The sequence below is a fragment of the Trifolium pratense genome, linkage group LG7, assembly GCF_020283565.1.
Source record: "Trifolium pratense cultivar HEN17-A07 linkage group LG7, ARS_RC_1.1, whole genome shotgun sequence".
Taxonomy (NCBI): Eukaryota; Viridiplantae; Streptophyta; class Magnoliopsida; order Fabales; family Fabaceae; genus Trifolium; species Trifolium pratense.
Genome location: NC_060065.1, coordinates 20,461,664 through 20,486,493, shown reverse-complemented (window position 1 = coordinate 20,486,493; position 24,830 = coordinate 20,461,664). Strand labels below are relative to the sequence as shown.

General features: G+C 31.5%; 2 protein-coding genes across 2 annotated transcripts; both read left to right on the top strand.

Moving 5' to 3' along the window:
• The first annotated feature begins 4,816 nt into the window (after positions 1–4,816).
• Positions 4,817–13,659, top strand: LOC123897780. The gene is made up of 6 exons (XM_045948560.1): positions 4,817–6,105; positions 10,458–10,513; positions 10,611–10,841; positions 11,869–12,160; positions 12,781–12,977; positions 13,107–13,659. The coding sequence occupies exons 1-6, from the start codon at positions 5,119–5,121 to the stop codon at positions 13,261–13,263; spliced, it is 1,920 nt and encodes a 639-aa protein (XP_045804516.1). The 5' UTR covers positions 4,817–5,118; the 3' UTR covers positions 13,264–13,659.
• Positions 13,660–16,257: 2,598 nt separating this feature from the next.
• Positions 16,258–19,714, top strand: LOC123899583 (histone deacetylase complex subunit SAP18). The gene is made up of 6 exons (XM_045950749.1): positions 16,258–16,456; positions 16,571–16,603; positions 16,701–16,811; positions 17,967–18,062; positions 19,283–19,354; positions 19,434–19,714. The coding sequence occupies exons 1-6, from the start codon at positions 16,346–16,348 to the stop codon at positions 19,464–19,466; spliced, it is 456 nt and encodes a 151-aa protein (XP_045806705.1). The 5' UTR covers positions 16,258–16,345; the 3' UTR covers positions 19,467–19,714.
• Positions 19,715–24,830: the final 5,116 nt, after the last annotated feature.

The window sequence follows — 24,830 nt, the reverse complement described above, 5'->3', positions numbered from 1 at the left end:
TATATTTGGTTGTGGACCCTTTATTTATAAGTAACTATCATAAGCCATTGAGCTTTCAAGTCCTCACTGAGCGTGCTGGCTTGCAGTGAATAGGGAACAAAGAGTACCATGTTTTTTGGAATTGTATTTTGTCTCTTACTTGAAGATTTTTTACAAAAATAAATTATACTGTGTTTGTGTAGACTCGACACCCGAACAAATCGAAGATGTAAATAGTCGAAAACGAGTCAAAATTATGAGGTTGTGATTTTTATCAGTTTGACAATTTTTTGTTCGAACTCGACCGATACTCAACCCTACTTGTGAGTAGTTGTGGACATTAAGTGGCATCGCATTCACATATAGTTTGAGAGACATACATGACACTACAGCTAGCTTATTGGCACCACTCAATATTGAACTTTAAAGAGGCCACTTTCATGACACTGCAGCTAGTGATGGATCTTTATAGGGACATAGGAGCTTAGGAAGTAGAAAGTATATTGATGTGATCTAATGGCAAAGGAGCGCCACTGCAAATTGAGAATTGTGAGTTTGATATCCATTATTGAAGGAAAGTTTCGACAATCGTTTACATTAGATTAAGATGAATGACATCGGTGAGTTGAACATCACGTTTTCATTAATTGATTGTGGTGACTGACCTTTAAAAGAGTGGAAAATGTCACGATGTCCTTCAAATAAATTGAAATTATTCGGTGCCTGAGTTTTATTTGGATCTTAAGATACCTTGCAGAAAAATTTAGTTTAAATTTAAAAATAATTAAATTTAAAAATTACATGTTATTAAATGATTGAATTTGGGTGCATATTCAACAAAACTTTAGGACACTAGCTAGAGTATTTATCTTTTTTTAAAAAAAAAAATACTAAAAGAAGACATAAAAAAAATAAAGTCTTGTGAATGAGTCAGTTTTTTTTTTATCCATTTTTTGTCGATTCCTCCGTAATTTGATGGTGAATTTTTCATTCCACTGTATTAATCTCACATTAGTATCAGAGTCTAATTTTTCCTCCTCCACTCCATTGTTCTTTCTTTTTCTGAGTAACTCATGAATCTAATTCACAAATATCGCTAGTTGAGCTAAGGGTTTAGGAGTTGGAGATTCAGGGTTCAAGTCCTGACAAGAAGAAAAACTAACAAAACAATATAATATATATACTAAGTTACTAACAATTTGCTTATAAAAAAAGGCTTAACTACACATTTGGTCCCTTACGTTTAACATTCATACTTTAACATTCAATACTTAAGAGTCAACATGAATTGTAGCAGTCTTCTTTCATATGTTTTCATCTTCAAAAAGCATTAATTGTCTGATACTTTTCCAATACGCATATCGGAGAAGTATCCGACACGTATCGGTTATATTTTTTTAAAAAAATTATATTAATTGTTGATACTTCTTGTATCGTAAAGTATCGGACGAGTATCGATATCGAGTACGTATCGGACACAATACTTCGTCATTTTTAGAGTATCGAGGCTTCACAACCAACTTCATAAAAAAGTGAAGATAAAATAAATTTAAAACTGTTATGAATAATCTAGTGGATGGTAAAGAGAAAGAGAATTTCTTTTGGCGCCTTCCATGTTTTTTGCCTGTTTTGCTAATTTCGATTTTTATCTTTATGTACGTTATTTAAATAGCGGACATTAGAAAAATGAGAAATTTGACATTCCCTGCAATTCTTTACTTAAGTAGCGGGCATATACAATCTTAATTTTTTAAGGATTTTACACTGTTCTCTACTTAAGTATGCTGTGTTTGACATGTTTTTCGTTGCAAGTTATGTCTTTAGTCACCGGAGCAGTGGTGATGGTGGTGAAGCAGCTACGCAACGCAGTAGTTTATGATTTCTAATGTTTGACTTTATTTTGGTGTTTTTAATTTGTTAAAACTTTTGGATAATTATTTTGTTGTTTTATGTATGATAGTTCTCGTACAATATTATGATCGTCTTTATGTTAAAACCAGCTTATTTTATTGTTAATTTTGTATATCGTAATTTTAATGTACCGTTAATTATATGCGTTAGTCCGAGTCAAACATAAATGTGCTATCTCTTTTTGTATATATTTTGGTATGTGTAGTTCGTTATTTAAGTAGCAAATGATTTATTTAGTCAAAAAAAAAATAGCAAATAGGGTGTCCGCTACATAAGTAGTGAATCGTTCTGTTACATAAAATGAAAGAGGAGGTACAAAATTAAAACTTAAAATCAAAACAATATTACATTATATAGAAAAATTACATCAATTTAGAGATTTAATCAAGGGTTTTAAATTCAAAATTAATATACCAATAGAAAACTAAATGGAATTTTCCCCAAATTACATCAAGTTAAATGGTAGAGTTTGGCCTACAATTCTCAATTGTGAGTTGGTTACTACAGGCTTCCACTAGCTAGTGAATCTTCTATTTTCAGTCCCACAAATCCCACTTAGCTGCTCCCATCCATTTTGGTAAGTCATATCGATTCCTATTTGTCCACAAAACGTCCTTCGTCGATTACCATATTATTTCCAAATCATGTTGACTAAAGAACACCGAAGGATCAATACGAGTAACCGAAGACGGACTATGTGGCGTTTACAAATAAAATGATAAAACCCAACATGCAAACTAAACTAACTAAAATGAAAACAAATAGAAGAAAGAAGAGAAGGCGGGTGAGTGAAATGATCGAGAGAAAAGGTCTATATATCGACATATTGTTGACAAACCTTTGACTGATGCACTTGCTATGACTTCACCACCGACTGATCTGCTACTTAAGTAGCAGACAACACAATCAACATTTCTCAAAATTTTTCTTTTTATAACATCCACTACTTAAATAACATAAAGGCAAAATTGAAAAGTAAAAGGGCGCATGAGAAAAAAAGGGGCGTCAAAAGAAATTCTCTTTGAAGTTCATATATCTCAAGCCCACTTGTTTGGTAGCATATCCCGCACATGCACAGTATTGGATATAATGAAATGGGCCTTGGAACATAAAAACTGAAATATGATACTACACACATTATTAAAAAGAGATTGCTTTTCGCACCCCTTGGAATTCCTTATGCATCCCCTGAAATTACCAAACTAACCCTCGCTTTCCAGGATGCGAACACTATTCGCATTCTAAGTAGCGAGTGACTATATTTTTAACTCAGACTCAAAGTCTGCGCCACCCTAGATGAAAAAAATCAAGAAAAAAAGAGTTCACATCCTAGAAAACGAACTTATTCTGCAGTTTGCTATCTACAAAGCGAACTCAGTTTGCAGTTTGCTATCTAGAAAGTAAACTCTTTTTTTCATTTAAGGGCGCAAAAGTTGAATTTGAGTATAAAATATTGTCACTCACTATGTATAGTGCGAACTGAAACATAGTTCGATATTTAGAATGCGAACTCAATTTATACTTTAATAACTAGTGTATCTTATAAAAATGTGGCCACACTATCTTATATCATATTTTAATTTGTCACTGGAGCAGTTGTGACATTATCGACTAATCACACGCACCGTATATATAGTTGTCCTAAATTGTTACTTTATTTGATATATGACCAAGTTTACATTGATACTTACAATAGACATGTATGTCAAAGGCTACAAGAGTGATAAGTTTAATAGAAAATAAAAAAATTAGGTGAACAAATGAAAAATTGGGAATATGACTCGCTTTCTAAGTAGAAGGTCATAATATCCATTTTAATTAGACATGTATATCCATTTTAATTTGACTTTTCAATTAAAGGAGAAGGTCTTTAGTTTAAAAGCCGTAAGGGCCACTTGTAGGAGAGTTCATTTACTATTAGATCTTGTCAACACCACTTACAAACCAAGTCAAGTCAACCAATGCAAAAATACCGAAGTTCTTTTTTATATGCAAAACGAACATACCAATGACATGTAATATCATTATATTTTAGATTAAATATTTGATACATAGATAATAAACCACTAAGTTTGGTCTAGTAGTGAGGAGTTTGAGAAGTATGTTATAGGTCTTGGGTTCTATCTCAAACTCATTGTAAACCAAAAAAAAATTTGATACATAGATAAAAATTGTCAAATTTTAAAATATGAAATAAAGTAGTAAAAATATGTGGACTAAAATTATAATAAAACTTTAAATTTAAATTATTATTTTAGTCTCTAAAAAATTGAGTGCTAACATAAATTGTCTATGACGTTAATTAGTGTTGACGAGGATAATATAAATTTGACTGAGTTTGTAATGTGAAATTTTTAAAAGTTCGTGCTAACTATGCTCTGAGAGCACAACTAAAAAAGATAAAAAGAGGTAAATTTTGTATCAAAAAATATATTTAATATATTTTTAAAAATAAAATACATAAGTTTTAAAGTTATTTTACTATATTGTTTCAAAAAAAAGTTATTTTACTATAGTAAGTTCCTTAACTAGTGTTTAAGTGACATTAGTTAATATTTTTTCTTTTTAAATTATGTGACGTTCAAATTGTGATAATGTGATGCGTTTTATGCTGAGTTGTGTGGTATGCATATCAGTATGAATTTATCTCGGAGATAGGGTATTGTTCATCTTCAAGTTAATTACTCAAAGTGTTAGTTGACATGGTAATTAACAGAAAACTCTACAAAGTTAAAGGAAACATTCCGACCATGATTTATCGTATACGTGGGCTAAAGAATATGAATTGGTTATAGTTCGGATCAACCACACTTAACGTGAAGGAAATATATCAATTGATTGATTAGCCAATTTCAACATCTGTTTATATTTAAAATTTGAAGGCACCTCCTATAAATCTTTAGAAACTCCTATATAACAATACATACCTTAAAATGTTTGTATAACTTTCTAGTTTTTTTTTTTTTTTAATTTCTTTTTCTTGATTTTGCCCTCATTATGTATAAAAAATAAAATAAAATATCTCTGTCTGCTCCTCCTCTATATTGGACCTTTTCAAAATGTATATTCCAATTAAAATAGTATTTTAAAGAATCTTGCTTAAACAAGACCAAACCTTCTTTCTTTCTCCTATACTTAATTAATTTTTCCAAATTAGTACAAATTCTTCTCTATAAACCCCTCATACAAAAATTCTCTCCCTACAACAAAACATTCCATTACGCCGTAATGGGTTCCGAAGGTGATGACACGAAAAACGATACAGTTCAACTCCAATCCAATAACCAACTTCAAACTCATTTTGTTTTACCCGAAAATCACGCTAACGGCCAAGAAACCGTTACTAACAACAACCAAATTACTAGCTCCCACCATGGAGGTGCAAATAGCAAAAACGATGACACCATAGGGTTTATGTTTATTCCTCATCATTCACTTCTCCCGGTTCCAGTTCCACCGGAGATATATCAAACCAATAAAAACAACGAATCTCCGACTAGTCTCTCCGTCGCCGAAACCATGCCGGATTTCGGTACTTTCATCCGTCAGCGGAGCAACGATTTATCAGCAGCGATTGCGAAACGAGTTTCATCGTTTCGTCAATCGATGGAGGATAATTTGAATTCGAACGAGGTTGAGATTGAAAATAACGATCGGAGTCATGAAGTGACGGAGTATAATCTTTCAGGATTAAAGGTTTTTGTGAAGGTGAAACCGGAAGAAGAATCGGAAATGAAAGGAAGAATCACGTTCTTCTCGAGATCAGGTTGCAGAGATTGTACAGCAGTGAGAAGATTCTTCAAAGAGAAAGAGATTAAGTTCGTTGAAATCAACGTTGATGTGTTTCGTGAGAGGGAGAAGGAGTTACGAGAACGAACGGGAAATGTTACGGTGCCGATGATTTTCTTCAACGAGAAGCTTATCGGAGGATTGGTGGCGTTGAATTCACTGAGAAATAGCGGTGAATTTGAACGGAGGTTGACGGAGATGGTGGTTGAGAAATTTGCCGGCGAGGATACGCCGTTACCGCCGGTTTGCGGTTATGATTATGTTGAAGATGATCGGACGGATGAGATGGTTGGAGTTGTTAGGATTTTACGGGAGAAGTTGTTGATTCAAGATCGGTTGCGGAGAATGAAAATTGTTAAGAATTGTTTTGAAGGGAACGAGTTTGTGGAGGTTGTTGTTCAACACTTCAAGTGCGCGCGTAATGAGGTACGCTTCGTATACAGTATTTTGTTTTATTGGTAATGGTATTTTCACAGTATATGATTTATTTTTTTTATTTTTATTTTTGCTTACAATGAATCTCGAATCGAACCCAAGACATATATCCTATTATCTAAATCTCTCATGACCTATATCGTATTACTTAAATCCCTCACCACTAGACCAAGCTTAGTGACTTATATATAATTGGTTCAATTCAAGTTAAACCAATGTTTGAAAATAAAATTAAACCAATATTTAGAAACTAGTTTTTCCTCGGTCTCTCATAATAAAATGCATTAATGGGAAAATATTTTACACTTTTATTACATACGTTCGTTTAATTCAAATGTGTTTGTAGAGATTTTGAAAAAAATCTAAAATGTTTGCAGTTTTACAATTATTAAAATCTATTTTTAAGATGGTGAGGGATGACCATCTTCACCATGAGGGATGATTGTTTCAAAAAAAAAAAAAATGGTGAGAGATGATGAATGATTAAAAAAATGGATTTTGATAAAATCTATTAAAAATATATTTTTATTTTGTGAAAAAAATGATTTTTTTACTAAAATGATTTTTAAAAATAACTGAAACAAATACAACTAAGATAAAAAAATAAATTTTTTTTTTGAAAAATCTAAAACAACATCCTTGTATTTCGTTAATTGCATGTTTGGTATCAATTAGCATTACGGTTTGGTGTATTAAAATAGTATTTATACTTCATCCGTCCCATTTTATAAGACATTCATTCTTTGACTATTTGCAGTATTCATATGTCTTGTTTTGACCGTATTTTAAAAGTATATAAATTTATATATTATCATATAAGATTTTGTTTGATTTATTTCGATGTATATTTTTAAAATTTTAAATTTCTATAATTTTTACTAATAGAGAATTAAAAATATTCGTAATCAAAAATATGCATTAACATACGTGCTGTGGTCAAAAAGTTCTTATATTTTGGGACGGATGAAATATTTCCTGCTTACTTTTAGCTACTCTAAATAATACCGTTACTACTATTTTGGTATTAATTTGATTGCTACATATAACAAATCTCTCTCAAATTTTATTTGTTTTTTTTCCGAATTCTAAATTATCAATACTTCTTATCAATATAAAGTTTCCAAATACAAAGTGAGGGAGTAGAATGATGAGCTCTTTCTTTAAGATTTTTATGTTTTAGTTTCATTTGTTTGCAACCTTGTTTAAAAAAATTATTTATATGTAGAAATTGAAATAGTTAGTGAATTTGAAATTCAAAAATTATCTTTTTTATCAAATAATTTAGCGGTTAGACACACATACTTTAAGTATGAAAAATTAGATAATTTGGGGACTGGGGTTCGAATACAAACCATTTTATAAAATGGTCTAACAAGTTGCAATTACCCAATGAACTGAATTAACGGAACTTAAAAAACCATTTTTAATAGAAGATAAAGAAAAACACATTTTATGATATCTATATTTTTTAATTATATTAATGAAAATCCATTTTAGCATGCAATATTTTGAACTTAAATATTTTTTTAATTATGATTTATGTTTTTCTTAAAAAATTTAATAATAATCTCTAAATTATTTATATCAAAAATTATCTTAAAAAAATTGTAAAACGGCGTGAAGAAGCTCTTGGATGTGGCAAAGAAAACGAACTTTAATTATGAGAACACGCACGGCATGGAAAAGGACAAGTTTGATGATGATAACATAGTTTGTGTGATTTTTAATACAAAAATCATAGCTTGTGTGTTGAAAGGTAATGATTCAGTTTGGAAAGCATGAGGAGTTCAAGGTGCATCATGGCTATCTATGGACTTCTATTCTTTATTTAATGAAGTGGAACTGTACATGTCTGGTCGGGCAAAATAAAAACAGCTCCAAAAAGTTCACAAATCTTTTCTATGAACTGTATTAAGTTAATCTTATTTTATTTTTTATCAATATGCATGCCTTATGCCTCCAATTATTAATAAATTCTCTTTAACCTTTTTTTTAAAAAAAAATAACATCCTAAACATTTTTTAGAGAAATACTAAATGCTTCAAGAGTACTTATGAAGTCTAAAATTAAAATTTTATTTGTCTTTTTTCTGCATAAAATATATCATTTCTTTCTTTCTTTCTTTCATGAGTCTTCCTCCCTATGACTTCCGAACCTATGACTTCTGATATACTATATAAATATATCACTATTAGACTAAATCTATTTACTTAATAACTTCAATTTTATTGACTGATCTTTTGACACAAATTTTACCATGGTCAAAATTTAAGATTGTTCTTAAATTTGCGTAAAAATAAGAGTCCATGAATTATTAGTATACTGTGTGGAACAAATACGTTCTACTAGTATATATAAAGTTAGTTTACCTAAGATATGAAGAAAAAAAGACTAAAAAGGAAGAGCAATAATCTTAGGAAATTATATAACTGTAAATATTGATTATAAAAAGATAAATAAAATTATAATAAGATAATTTACGTAATTATTTCTATAAAAAAAATTATATAACTACCAATTTTAATTTTTTAGTACTTTTCTTGTCCAAGGCAGATATACATCAAATTTATAATGTCAAGCTCAACACAACACGAATGGGCCGCACCCCAACATTTTCCATTATCATATATACGCGTGGAAGGATCAATCAAACCTCTCATTTTCACACTCTGAACTATTCAATCCATTTTTTCGATAAATTGAACTTTTCAATCCTATGAATAATCTTTATTCTTTTGATTTTTTTGATTCTTTTACACCACAACTTGGTGATACGTGAGAGGTTGTTTTATTATAAAAATAGCAAATAAGTTTTATTTGTAATAAAAAAACACAAAGAATAATCGTTTCTGTACTTGTTAGTTTCTCTTAATGTTATCATTGTTAGCTTGTTCGGCACGGCATTTCGACCGTCGTACTCAGACTCTTTGGTAGCGTCAGTAGCTAAAGTTCTTAGTTTTTTTTTCTCCTAAAAAATAATTAACTATGCAATTTTAACTCTGAACTTGAAGTGCATGTTTAATACTATTGCTATGAATTTGTCCGAGCTAGTTATCTGATTTTATAAAAACTTTAGTGTTGGCATTTCTACAAAATTAAATCATATATCTATGATATGAACCGTGTATTTAGACATAAGAAAACAAATATCGGATCTCAATATTGTACTTCTTCCGGTATTTAATATAAGAGAGACTTTATTTTTTAATTCATTGAGAATCTAATTATCTAATTAGACTAGATACATTAGATTCTCAATGAATCTAAAAAGTGAAAAAAAAAAGTTATATTAAGGATCAAGAGAGTATTAAATGTCAGAATTGAAGAGAGAGAAAACAATATATTTGATAATGATTTTTTACACTACTTCTTAATAATTTAGGAGTATTTATTCAACAATTTATGAAATAAACTACATAAGTAAATTTGTATGTGAAGTAAAAGTTAGTTGTGGGTATCACGTATAAATCTTTTTTTTTTAGTTATCAATATTGGTACGAAGTTTTCACCGCTGTTAGAGATGACTAATCTCTGTTGGGAAACTTGTGGAGCACACAAAATGAATTCTCCACTCTCAACCAAAACGTCACATATAAATATACTTATGTATTTTGTTTTCATGTTCTTAAGTAAATATTCTCAAATTATTAATGGATAGTGTAAGTCTCACCTTTTAAATTCATATAGACTAAAACAGGAAAATATTTCATCCCTTTTTAATAAGCAAAATATTATTTTAAAGTTAATTTAATGTATTTGGTATTACATATCAGATACATCAATTATTTTTTTTTTAACAGACATACATCGGTTATTTAATTATCTTAAAAAATGATTTTTAAATCACCCTCTCTTAAAATCCTTCCTCCATGTGGAAGCTAATTTCGGGTAGTGTGTTTTCCCCTTCACAATACCTACAAAAGATAGATTTGGGTAGTGTATTTTGTCTCTTAGCAACATGTATTTGAAAAGTAAACTTTTCATTTCATTGTGTGTTTAGGTCTTTTTTTCAAAGTTTGGTATCCGACCTTAGGACCGACTAATTTAAGGGAAGTGTGTTTAGGCCTTTTAATTTTTACAACTAGCTAAAAACGTTTTTTTGAATTATAAACTATTCTTTCACAAGGAAAAATAATATAATCTGCTAATCATGAAATTGGTATCAACATTTAGCCAATTCAATCACAAATAAAAGATGTACTATAATGGAGATTTTTCTTAGAGATCATATAAAATAAAGAACACTATAACAGTATTCAACTAGTCATGATTTCTTTTTGGGGTCCCATTTTTAGTGTAATGTTCCACCAAAATAAATTTTGCATTTTTCAACAATTGCTTAGGCTGTTGATATCGGAAAAGAGTTGTCCAGGAAGCACTTCATCCATCATGTTTTTGGGTAAGAAAACAAGCTTCTGAGCCTAATGAAACAAGCTGCGCTTTTAATATGGTTACAATTTTTTGATAATTTCCTCGTTGACAACTTTTTTCTGTAGGGAAAATGATTTTGAAGAGGGAAACCACTTTTATCGTTTCCTCGAGCATGAACCCTTTATCCCCAAATGCTTTAATTTCCATGGTGCCTTAAATGACAAGGAACCAAAGACAGCAGCTTCAATTTGTGAAAGGCTTACCAAGATTATGTCTGCCATTCTTGAGTCTTATGCTTCTGATGATAGGCAACATGTTGATTATGGAGCCATTAGCAAAAGCGAAGAATTTCGTAGGTATGACAATATTCTTACATTTAATTCTTATATTGTGGCATACTTTGAATACAAGTGTAACCAATGTGGATCATAAAATAGTATTTGGGTTAGTTACATAGATGCATATGTAAAACTATGAGATAGCTCTTTTATCCTTTCTGTTATGTAAACCTGTTTGAATAAACAACTTGATTTGCAGCTTATATCATAAAAGCTTACGTATAAGAGCTTATGAATAAGTTATTTGAAAATTAAGTCAGATATTTTTTGTATAAGCTATAAACTTATTCATAAGCTATTTTGGAGAACTTGTGGAAATAAGCTGACAGCTTATGAATATATCATAAGTTCTCTCAGATAGTTTCTCAGGTGCTTATGCTAATAGATAAGCTCAAATAAGCCAATTCAAACAAGTCCTAAGTCTTAGTTTTAGCTTCATGTTTTTGTGAGAGCGTATCAATTGTGAGTGTTTCTTTGATCAAATCTGTGAGAGCAAGTGAGTAGAGAGAGCATATGCTCCAAGGTAAGAAAATCTTGTAACTCGTCGTACCTTTGATTTATATGAATAGAAAGCTACATCAGTGAGGATGTAAGAGTTCAATTGCTCCAAACCTTGATAATCCGTGTGTTCCTTCTTCTCATTTTCTTACTTTTTCTTGCTGACCAATTTCAACATTGCTGCAATCAGCAGGACTGGTTTTAATTTCATAACAAAATGGTATGTGGATCAGCTCAGCCGCATCTATTAATTTACGATAATGTAGTCAAACTTTGACAAGGTTTTAAATCACAATTACACTGTGAGATGTTGTGAACAAATAATTTTAAATACAACTGCCACTTTGATTATAATGGTGTTATAGTTATAGACACATTAAACCTTTATATTATATATGTTAAAGCTTTTAATGCCGATTTTTTTGAAGTTTTCCATCATTTGGGGTGGCTTCCATGAGGCCTCTACCATCTCTAGTTGTAATCTTTTGTATCAGTTTATTAAGGTCTAGTTACTTATTTATCTTGCTGTTTTTCCTTGTAATTGCAGGTATCTAAACATGACTCAGGATCTGCAGCGAGTAAATATCTGCGAACTATCAGAAAATGAGAAGCTTGCCTTCTTCTTAAATTTGTATAATGCCATGGTCATCCATGCTGTCATTAGCGTAGGGAGTCCAGAAGGAATAATCGATCGGAGATCCTTCTTCAATGATTTCTTGTATTTGATTGGAGGACACCCTTATTCTCTTTCCATCATTGAAAATGGTATTCTCAGATGTAATCAGAGGTCACCATATTCCTTAATGAAGCCCTTTAGCACCGGAGATAAGCGGTTAGAGGTAAATTGTTTTAATCAATTTCCAGTTTTGTATAATTACATCATATTAATGTTCAACTTTGAGATATGTAATAAAAAGGAAACAAATCTCCTACTGCTGTTCTGTTTTTTTAGGAAACATAGCAGGGTTATGCATTATGTTAAAAACAAAGGTTTTCAAATTTTCATAAAAGGCTTTTTTTAGACAGAATTTCTTGTGTTAGCAATCACTTTATATTGTTTATATAGGTTCTGTTTGAAATAACAACTTAATTAGGCACGTATAGCATAAGTGTTTATCATATAAGTATTTATAAGTTATTTAGGTAACAAGATAAAACAAAATCAAACTGTTTTATACAAGCAATAAGCTATTTTCATAAACCATCACACACAGAGAACTTATGGAAATAAGCTATTTCTATAAGTTCTCTCAAACAATCTTACAAATACTCATGTGCTACTAGATAAGCTGAAATAAAATTCAAACAACCCCATAATATGAATTGGTTTTAGTTAAAAGTGAGTTGAATATAAAATTTAATGTTTAAAGACTTTCATATAGTTCTCTTTCAAAAGTAAACTCAAACATGTAAATGATCAATTATGGAGATAGATTAACCTGTTTCTTAAAAACTACAGGTTGCTCTTGTCAAGTTGAACCCGTTATTTCACTTTGGACTTTGTAATGGTACAAAATCTAGCCCAAACGTGAGGTTCTTTTCACCTAATAGAGTTGTAGATGAATTAAGAGGTGCTGCAAGAGAGTTCTTTGAAAATGATGGAATTGAAGTGGACCTAGAGAAGAGAACGGTTCATCTCGCGTGCATTTTCAAGTGGTAAGCACTTCGAGTTTTTCTGGAACTTTGGTTGAACCAATCCATTAATCCATTTACAGTTTTATGAAATCAAGTTGGTTTAACTGAATTCATTTTCCGAATCATTTCTTATGAAATATATTTTCGCAGGTTCGGTGGGGATTTTGGACAAGACAAAGATATGCTACTTAAGTGGATACTTAATTACTTGAATCCAAATAAAGCAGGTCTTGTGACACATCTCTTGAGTGATAATGGACCTGTTAATATATCTTACCAGAATTTTGATTGGTCAATAAATTCTTGAGTAGTGGCAAACCAGCTTATTCCAGCCAAAGGAAATAATTTAAGTGATATGATATCAAAAAAGATAGTTCATAGATGCTTTTATCAGTAGTGCAGATCAGTGTTATACAGAAATTCTAGATAGTACAGTTTAAATTATTACTGTATTATTCTTTTTCAAAAAATGAAGTTTGAGTATGAATAAATATAAGTTCTTAGGTAGGAACAGATTATGTAGAGGAATTACTAGATAACACTGTAGCCTGCTTTGGAAGTTAAATTAGGAATCTTGTGCAGACTAGAATCTTCTTCTGCTGCTAAATTTTATTTTATAGAATACAAGCCTAAAAGGCTAAAGCTATATATAATGTAACTTAAACTTATATCATGTACTTGTTTGGTGTTTCGAGGATGTTCATGTCATCCCCTTTCTTCAAATTGATTAAATTTAAGTTGAGCAATCCTTTAAATTGTAAAGTCAGCATTTGATTAGTTTATGGAAATTTTTTAAAATTATTGCTTATTTTAGTCCAGATCTTGAAACCCCTTAAAATTAACAGGTTTTGATAAGGGTGATCATACGACTTATAAGTTGGCTCATAAGCAGAAGCTAGGCAGAACTTTTCATCACTAGTATTACTCCGAGCTAAGATATTTTATTAACCATAGACAATAGAATCAAATGATTAAAAACTCTCAACTACAAGTTACCTATTTATAGACTGACAGTAGAGTGATTAATCATTGTTCCTGAATTTGGAAACTACAAGTTAGTCCAAAATTTAACAAGTTATTCATTTTGCAGTCTTCAAATGATTTTATCAGGAAAAAGATCCCAAGTAGTAAAGCATTGCCAAAAACTGGTGCCATGTTTATTTTTATCATCTGAAGGGAAGACTTGTAGACGAAAATCGTAAATGGCTATAACAGCTGAGTTCCACATGAATTCATCCTCAGGACGAGTCTCCAATTAGCTATCATCGCACAAGCCAAATTAACATTGCAAGTCTTCCTCAATCCTAACCTTCTCAAAGACATAGGTTTTACGTTGAATATATAGGGTCTTGGACGCGATAAAACACAAATCTACCACACAAACAAACATGCACTTAGCTATCTTATCCCAAGATACCAAATGAGTCTTCCTTACATGTAGTGGCGTATCCAGGAACTTGAAGCAGGGTTCAGACTATTTTACTTCAAAAAAAAAATATTTGCTTCAAAATGTCTCTAATATTCTAGTTAGCAATTACTTTTTTGAATGAGAAAAGTTTATTAAAAATGGCTTAAATTAACATATAGTTTGAAAAAATAAAAATGGAAAATAGTTTAATAATGGAAAATAGTCAAAAAAGTGTTAGTTAACTATATAATTATTTTAGTGAGATACTCTACTTTCGGTTATTATTGCAAGCAAAAATACTTTATAGGTTTGTGGGAAAACTGATGTAACTGACATATATTAAGGATCGATTACATCAATTTTTTAATGAACCTTAAAAAGTGAATAAAGGGAGTATAATTTTTTTTTAAAAATAATTTAGAGCATTAGAGCCAAAAAAAAATAAAAACAATATATATTTTTCGGATGCCATATTTTCCTTTTATGTTTGTTACCGGAAGCAAATATATGATAGTTTTAAGAAAAAATTTCGACCCTTAAAATTTTGCACTTTGTTTTTTACTTATGTTAATGCAATTAAAGACATAAAATACCCTAGGCCACATAGTAAAGAGCCAAAAAATGAACACACAAATTAAAAGCTGGACATATATAGTAAAAAGCCCAAATTGGCTTAACCAAAACCTAAATAGCAGCACCATCTTCCTTGCCGCAGTTTCTGTTCTTTTTCTGTGTTAGTTCTTCACAGTTTCTGTTTTCTTCTGTTTTATTTTTTGGCCTTCATCTTCTCACTTCTCTCTATTTTCTTTCTCTTGTGTTTTCTTCTTTTCTTTGGCGGGTTCAAAGGTAAAATTTTAGGGAATTCAAAGTGCAAAATATACAAGATATATACATAATTTTTTCAAGTTCAGGGGGTTCCTACATGCTCCTTATCACTACATGTGAAACCTCTACAAGCCTGTCATCGCATATTGCCTCCGGTAGAAGAACCGCATGCATAACATAAAAGGGTATAGTTTGTTTAGTTAAAGTAACTCCGCCGGTAAAACACATACTCCTTGTCCTTGCTTTCCAAGAATTAAGCCTCTGATGAACTTTATCTGGAATGAAAATAAGAACGCCAAGGTATTTATCTAAGTCATCAGTCCATTAGATTCCCAAAGTGTCTCTCAAACTTTGTCTAACGTCGCATCCAATAAACTCTACAGTTATCCTTACTGATGTTCTTCCCAGAGCTAATATGTTTGTATGCTTATGTGTTGAATCTTACAATATGCATGCTGACCCAGGCTTCTAGACTAATTATGGGCTTGATTAAATATGTTGTTAATGTTATGCAATATTCCAAATAATTTGTAATGGTTTAATCCATTTGACATATGACCATTCAGGTGTACTTCACCTTAATAAATAGATAAAAGGTACGTGAAAGTTTAGGTGAGTTAGGTCTCAAAACTCACTATCTCAAGACTCAAATAAGACTTATAAAAGTACTTACATATCATCCACTAAAGATAAATTCTCACACGCCCTTGCCAATTAGTATGAAACAACTCGTTATCAACTGAATCAATTTTCACCTTAACTAGATACAACTAAAAAGAAAAATTGGATTTTTCTATCATGTCCAAATTTGCACGTTATAAGAAATTTAAAATAGTAAATTTGTACCGAAACTTGTGCATTTTATTTTAAATGTATAATATTTTAATAAATAATTATTGTTTTTTAATAAAAAGTTACTACTTTTACTTTTAGTTAATTGACAAAAATTAACGGCAGGGGTATGTATAAGCAAAAAGGGGATGCAAAAAGAAAGTCACTAGCTAAGACACCCAAAAAGGCCCATTCTGACAACAGAATTTTAAGTACTAATGCAAGGTGTGTGAAACAAAATCACGAAAACTCTATCAGTGTAATAGAGAGAGAACACAGTAAGAAGAAGAAGAAAGAAGAAAAACGAGAACCAGAAGGTAAAGAAATGAGCGACGGAGGTCCAAAAAGACAAGGCGGCAGACCATTGCCTCCGCCACCAAGAGGTCCCCCTCCTCCCTCCTCCCGCCCTCGTCTCGAACCAGTCGATCGCGAAAAGGTATTCCAAACCTCTTAACCTAATTTCCTCTCTTCTACTCTCTCTCTCTCTCTCTCTCTCTCTCTCTCTCTCTCTCTCTTTCAACTTCGCTATGCTAATTTTCTGTAATTACAGACTTGCCCCTTGCTTCTCCGTGTATTCACTAAGGTACTTTATCTAACTTACAATAATCTCTGCTTTTTTTTTTGTAACCGTTTTCGTTCTGGAATGATCTAGAATGTTCTTATTTGTTTGATTTTTTCAGATAGGAAATCATCATACAATGGATGATTTTTCCGTTAGAGGAAAAGAGCCTAAAGATGAAGTTCAGATTTATACCTGGAAAGATGCTACTCTCAGAGAATTAACCGATCTTGTATAGACCTCTAACCCTAGCTTTCTCAGTTTTTTTTTTTTTTTGTTTTGTTTATTTGGTCTATGAAATTACATTTTACTCCAATTATTAATAGGAGCATTTGGATTAGTGTTTATAAGTTGTGTTTCAACTAATTTTAGTGTACCTTGTAGATAAGTGTTTAATTAGGGCGAGTTTCGAATAATTTACGAGTTTAATAGGGATATATTATGGGAGATATAAGGATAGTTTGGCGGCTAGGGTGGATGCATTAGGGTGAAGATTGATAAGGAGGTTAGGGAGTTCGATTATCACCCTCTGCAAAAATGGGGATATATTATCGGGTAAATTAGTTCTAATGAGACTTGTCATATTGCCACATAAGCTCACTTTATAAATGCATTTTAAAAATAACGGTAAGATACTGGATTTTCAAATGATGTCATTGTAAAACTAGAATTTTACGCTGATAGTGCATGTCCCATCTTCTTGTAGTTTATTTATGGATAATGGAATATATGGACTTATCTTATAGCATAAATTCTTTTGTAAGGTGTAAGTGTTTGAGTGAGCTTGTAAATATATAACTTACAACTTGTACAAAAGTTGTTTTCAGCTTACATAAGAGATTAGGAAACGGGGTTACATAAGTTGTCTTTGATTATAAGTATAATGTATGAGTGTGAATATGACAAGCGCTTATTCAATAAATACTTAATTAATCTGGTCACCCAACCCAAGATTAATTTGTCTATGTGTGTTGCTATATAGTTTATTTAGCTTTTAGTGAGCCATGATTTTGCCACTTCACTGACATAAGTTGAAAGTTGAAACCCATTTATGTTTAATGCTCTTTCAAGAAAATTGTTTTCCTTCTGTTTTTCGATGATCATAAAAGTTTTATATTGTTTCTTAATTTATTTTTTTCTATATTCAACAATTTATTCTGAAAATGATGTGCAAGTCTCTAAGCCTTTGAAAACAAAGAAATAAACTGAAAATAAGATTAAGGTTTTCAAATTATTAGTCAGAAAAGAAAATGAAATAGTAGAAAACTGGGCCTAACTAAAATCCCCATTATCTGTAATTTTTTTGGATGGTGTGAGTGATAATGTTTTCTAATTTTCTTTGTAGTTTATATGCTTATGCTTGGTTTTAATGTATATTTTGTATTAGGTCAAAGAAGTGGCTCCCGCTGCAAGAAGAAGAAATGCAAAGCTCTCTTTTGCTTTTGTGTTTCCTGATAAAAATGGCCGTTTCAAAGTTCAAGAGGTAAATCTCCTCGCTATGTGTCTCATGCTTGTTAATCTCCTTACTGACATGTTTTACTTTGTGTGCATATATTATAATTTAATCTATAATTTTGAAGAGTTGTGTTTTGGTTTTTATGAGTGAGTTGTTTACAATCATGATTTTTATGCACTATGATGGGTCAAATTGGTGTAATTAATTATGATGTGACTACTACATCATGTATATTTGAGTGTTATTATTGAGTTTGGAGAAAAGTATTAGTATATTACAGTTGGAACCTGAAGGTTATTGTGATCTCTGCAACTGTATCATGGCTGCATTAGCAGCTTCTGTCTGTAATTTTCTTCATATCAATTGCAACGTAATTGCAAGTGCAATTTAAATATTTTGACATGTATCATTGTCTGGGCCCTCCCATGAATATATTATTTATTGTGGGATTCTACACTTAACGAGCCTTTTTCTCAGTCGAACAGAACAGAGCATGGATAGAATGTGTTATAACTTATAAATATATACACATGCTTAATATATACTTCATGATTCTTATATTGGGTTGTTTATTTCATTTTATGAATTTTATCTATTAAGCTAATAATCACACAAACACAAATTGTAATATATATGCAGAATCGTTTGCTTGATAACTGATTCAAACATGTTAAAAAAGGAAGGAAACATGCAAGAAACTCATGTCCCTGATTTATTGTTTAAAGCTTACATCTTTTTAGTTAATTTTACCCATTTTGCAAAAGCTTGGAAACTTCATTTTTGCTAGTTCATGCAAAGTGAAAATGAAATACACCCAAAGGCGCTGAAAGCGAGTATCGTTCTAGCTCTGTATGCACACCATATTGATAACCCTAAAGTGAGGATTGCAGTTGAGATGCTGATCATATGCACGGACAAATATAACTGGGATGGTTTGAAAGAATCACTATGCAAAATAGTCTAATATAACTGTTTTCTTCCTCACCCCTCACTCAAATAATTGAAACCCTCTGTCCCCTTCCCCTTATTGATGCCTGTTAGTTATGCTGATTAGGTGAATTGAAACCTAATTTATATACTGTAAATCGTCTTTAATGTCAAGAGATCTCCATATTTTCCAAAAACACCATTAAGTTATTCCTTCAAGAGTGCCTCTTATGACTGTTGTAAGTTTCAATCATGAATAATGCTTTCATATTAAATCAATCTAATATCATGTCTTTCCTACTTGATTGCACTATATGAAGGTGGGCAAGACTTTATCTTATGGAAATGGAAGATTAGATGACGGCAAGGCATTAGCTGATCTTGGTTTTGAGGTAAAGAGTTATTCTTCCTGCATTTATACTTTGTATTTCACAAATTCTTTTAATGACACTTTGTTTTTTGAGTGCGCAGATTGGTGATTACTTGGATGTGGCTATTATATAGGTTATGCTTATGTAAAATTGTTGTATTTTGAGCTGTTTGTGTGATTACTGATTATGGTCTTCAAACAGTTGGTCTATTTTGGAGTTAAAGACGTTGTAGAATGTTTAGTTGTTAATTGTCGCAGGAACTTAAAATAGTCCAGTTTCTTTAATTGCAAAAATTATAGATTGGCAATTGGTCAGCATCAAGACCAATCTATGACTACTATTTGAGATAGCAGAAAAGAAATGAGAAGATAATGGTTTGCACTTTGCGTTATCGTCTGTTCCCTGTATATTTTGAAGCCTCGATATCTGGCCTAAGAACCGACTTTGTTCCATGTATTGATGTTAACGTAAAGACATAAGGATAAATATAAAATTGACTAACATTAGAAACATAGAACACGAATTTTAATAATAATAATAATAATAAATCTAAAAAGCAGTATGAAATTTTGGCATTTTCCCCTATTATATAGGGCTGAAACTAGAATCCTGCAAAAAATGTACCATTTATATTTATTTATTTATTTATAGTGCATAAAAAAAAGATTAGATAGAGGAATTCAATCAACCATCATAGCCTGATGAGTTTTTATAGAATGACTATCAACTGATTGATAATAAAAGATTATTAAGAATCGATGGTTTCCAACCTGCCAAATGTTCCACATTATGTAAACAATGGCTGCCACAATGATTTTATCAGAGTTCGGGTGCTCACGGTTTTATCATCAAAAAATTACATGCTTAAAAAACTTAAAGAATCAATTGTTTATAAACATTAAACTTAAAAACTTTTGAATAATATATTTGGCTAATATTTGTTTAGGGCGTTACATTGATACATGCTACGATTTATAACGTTTTGTTTGGATAAGAAAATGTGTAGAAAGAGGGAAGAAAATAAAAAATGAGAAGAAAAATTAAAGATGAAAAAATTGTAGATAAGAAAAAGTGAGAGGAAGGGAAGAAAATGAAGTTAAAAGTTGATGTTGTGAATTCAAACTTCTTTTTTCTTTTAAAATCAGCAAATAACCCAAACAATTACTCCCTTTGTAACACCTTATAAGTAAATTTCACCTCTTAAGAAGAGATTGTGCCGTCGGCAAAACTGGGCAATAAGGTGGTGTGGATGGCCAAGCACCATCATCACACCACCACCTTTAGTTTCTATATCTTTGAAATAAGAGGATCTGGATTAGAGGAAAAAGAAGGACTAAGGCGACGAGATTTACTGTTAGAGAGAGGTGAGAGCGTTTTTCTTTTAGAGAGAGAAAAAAAATTGTTTAATGGGTATTCAATGAATAGAAGTATATGATACCTCAAGTGAAACCTGATAACCGCACATCAGCGCTGCTAGGGTTTGCAGCACCACCCACCTCAGCGACACATCAGCGCTACTACCAATTCCACTCTAAATTCTCCACAAGTTCTCCACCCTCTTCTCACCTAAAGCCAGACTCGTCGTCCTCCTTCTCTCCTTCACCTGACTCGTCGCGATGTAGAACCACAAGTTGGTGGTGCGATCAGCCTCCGGTGGCCGCGACACCGCCTCCCCTAACCCCTTATGGGTAGTGACACGGGGCCATCGTGGTTCTCTTGGATCTCGCCGGAAATTCCTGTCGTGAAACCGCCGGTAGCTTTATCATCGGTGGTGGAAAGTCAGAAAGAAACATAAAGCATCTTCGTATGGGTGTTGTCGTGCCACAGATTTGCAAGTTCCGTAGACTATTGATTGTGGGTCTGATCATCAGGTTTGCGTCACGAGCTGCAGTCCTGGAACGTCAAGTCATATGGTTGAATTTGTGTAAGACAGTGGTTTTTCACGTTTTATTTTGTTTAGTGTTGTTCTGGACTTGGAAAGGAGGTTGCCTATGTCGTCGTTGCTGTCATTTTTTTTTTAATAGTTTTACAGGGAGTTTTAATTGAATTATTTCTGTGTTGGTATTCGATTCATATCTCTGTGTACGGTTTTGTTGCAAGCTACTTGCGAGCTACACTAATCAAGACCCAATTCGGCCTAATTTGCTCGAAAAAGCTAGGTACGAAGATACTCCGTGTTGGCGGTAGTAGTCGCTGGTGTTGTTGGTAATTCATGTGCTCGTAGGGCTTGGTCCCGTTGACTGACCATCCCTCGATCTGACATTCAATTGGTTCTAGGTTGCTTCACAAGATTTGCTTCGTCGGCAGTTGACACATATGTCTCACTTTGTCGGGTCTATCTCAATATTTTGTATCATTCCATGATTTCGGACAATTTAGCTTGAAAAAGTCATCATCACTTGCTGCTTACTACAGGATGTAGTGGGTACGTGGATCGTTCCGTGCTGACGGTATGTTCATTCGCCTATTAGGGACTTTTGTTTGGTCTTTTATGATTAAATAGGAGTTTGTATGTTTTATTGTTCTACGTTATTTCTTTGGGGTGAAGCCTAGTCCCCCTTGTAATTATATTTTTCTTATTTTTAATAATAATAATATGAGCTTTATGTGGAAGACGGGGAAGAATATGTGTGCCAGCATAGTTGGGAAATCTATCCCTACCTTGATTTCTAGATGATTTTAATTTATAAAAAAAAATGAATACAAGTATATTAATGAAAAAATAACATAGATATCACCATTAAAGATGCTTGAAGTGAAATGAAATTCAATGAATACAAGTATATTAATAAAAGAAATAAAATAAATGTAACATTAATATACTCCATAATATTTTATAAGCAAAAATGTACTTTTTATTCATTGTAAATTTAATATATATAGTCCGTAGTTGTAGATTTAATGTATCTGGTCCATAGATACATTAAATATACCATGAATCTAAAAAATCTATGTTGCACAGGTGCGGGTACGGTACCGGTATCCAGTACCGGTACGTGGTACGGCATTTTAAAAAAAATTAAGGTACGGGTACGCTCGTATAATTATTTTTTTTAATATAGTTATATACTTAAAATAATAAAATTATATTCTTAAAACAAATAATTGAACATAAAAAATAGCAAACTTTAAAAGTAGTTATATTGTGGTTTACAAGTTTAGGAAATTAGGAGTAGTAGTAAGACTATGCGGCTCTACTTTTAAAAATAAATAAAAAGAGAAGGAGACTGAATCGATTCTAATTATTCTAATTTTAAAATAAAGTGAATCTTTATTAAAAAAATATACAAATAAAAAAAAGAATGGGATTGGAAAGTGTTGCAAAAAAAAAAAATATTTTGATGACATATGTACTATGTGTGTACCCTAAGAGTACCACGCGCGTACCCCGGAAGTACCACGCGTGTACCCGCAAGAAAAAACAAAAAAAAACTCGGTACTTTGAGGGTACGTACCATGGAGCACCATACGCGTACCGGTACCCGGTATGTACCCAGTATTGGTACTCTGTCTAAAACGGAGTACCCGTGCAACATAGTAAAAAATACATTTTTGCTTATAAAGTGTTAGATAAAACATTTTTTTATAGAAAGTATAAAATGTGAAATTATGAAGAGAGGCATAAATTTTTAAATTTGATGCAACACAATTTATTAGTATTTGGCACAAAATTTAAAAGGGTAGAAAGGGTATTTTTCCCGACATAAAATCCAAAATTTAGCGGGTTATCTTAAAAAAGTCATCATCACTTGCGGCTTACTACAATAAGTAGTGGGTACATAGATCGTTCCGTGCTAACGATATGTTCATTCGCTTATTAGGGACTTTTGTTTGTTCTTTTATGATTAAATAGGAGTTTGTATGTTTTATTGTTCTACGTTATTTCTTTGGGGTGAAGCCTAGTCCCCCTTGTAATTATATTTTTCTTATTTTTAATAATAATATGAGCTATATGTGGAGGACGGGGAAGAATATGTGTGCCAGCATAATTGAAATATCTATCCCTACCTTGACATCTAGATGATTTTAATTTATAAAATAAAAGGTTTAATGCCGTTTTGGTCCCCCTATTTTCAATTTCTTAAAGTTTTGATCCCCTATTTCAAAAATCAACTTTTTGGTCCCCCTATTTTAGTTTTTCTTGAGTTTTGGTCCCCCACTCTATTTTATGGTCAATTTTGATGACATGTCAAGATCATTAATGATATGACATTGCATACTTGGCCCAAACAATATTCATGTCATTTTGTCAAAAAAATAATATTCATGTCATTAAACTTTTCTTACATTTCAATAAATATATTTTAAATATTAAGAAAATTAAAAAAATTTATAAAAAAAGTTAAATATATTAATTAATGATTGATATTTTTTATCTCTCTCTTTAATCATATTCAACACCATCGCCATCCTTCATCATATTTTTCTATCAACACCATCATTCACTCCATCAAAATAAGTTTCATCCACAACAACAAACCCCAAAACCCAAATAGTGGAAGATCACATTTTTAATATTGGGTTGCAGAAAATAAATGAAGAACAAACCTTAATCCATAAAACAAGATAAATACCAAATTGAATGACAACAATAAAAAAGAAAGTGATGACGATGATGTTGTCTGTCAGTATCGATTAGAAAGAGGACATTAATGTCGATGAGGGGATGCCGAAGACTTCTAGAGGGAGAGTGAATGGGTTGAGCGATCTGTAATTTCTGATGCTGATGTTGATACTAATACTGATGATGTTGTATGGGTTCTTAAGATTTTCCAGATTTATTTTTTCTTAGATTCAATATCAATTTGGGAATAGATCAATTTGAGAATAAATCAATTAGGGGTTTTTTTTTTTTTTAATTTGAATAACAAAGATTAGAAGCAAGGACAAAGATGATGAATCGATGATGATTCTCTTATGATAACGATAATAAGGTATGAATAATTTGAGATGAGTTTTTTTTTTTAATAACAATTTGTAAAAAAAATAAATTATTATTATATAGTAATTCATAATCGTTTTTTATTTTTCCTCTTAGAAATTTTCTAATTTCTGAAACATATTTATTGAAATAGAATAAAAAATTAATGACATGGATAATGTTTTTGCCAAGTGTGCAATGTCATGTCATTAATGACCTTGACATGTCATCAAAATTGACCCTAAAATGGAATGAGGATCAAAACTCAAGAGAAATTAAAATAGGGGAATAAAAAGTTGGTTTTTAAAATAGGGGGATCAAAACTTCAAGAAATTAAAAATAGGAAGACCAAAACTGCATTAAAGCCAAAAAAAATAAAAATGAATACAAATATATTAATGAAAAAATAACATAGATATCACCACCATTAAAGATGCTTGAAGGTCCCCATGAGCTTGGCTCAATTGGTTGGGACATCAACATTTTATATGCAGGAGCCAGGGTTCGAACCCTGGACACTCCACTTATCCATCTTTAAAGGTGGAATTTCAAGCCACTAGGCTACCTGACCAAAAA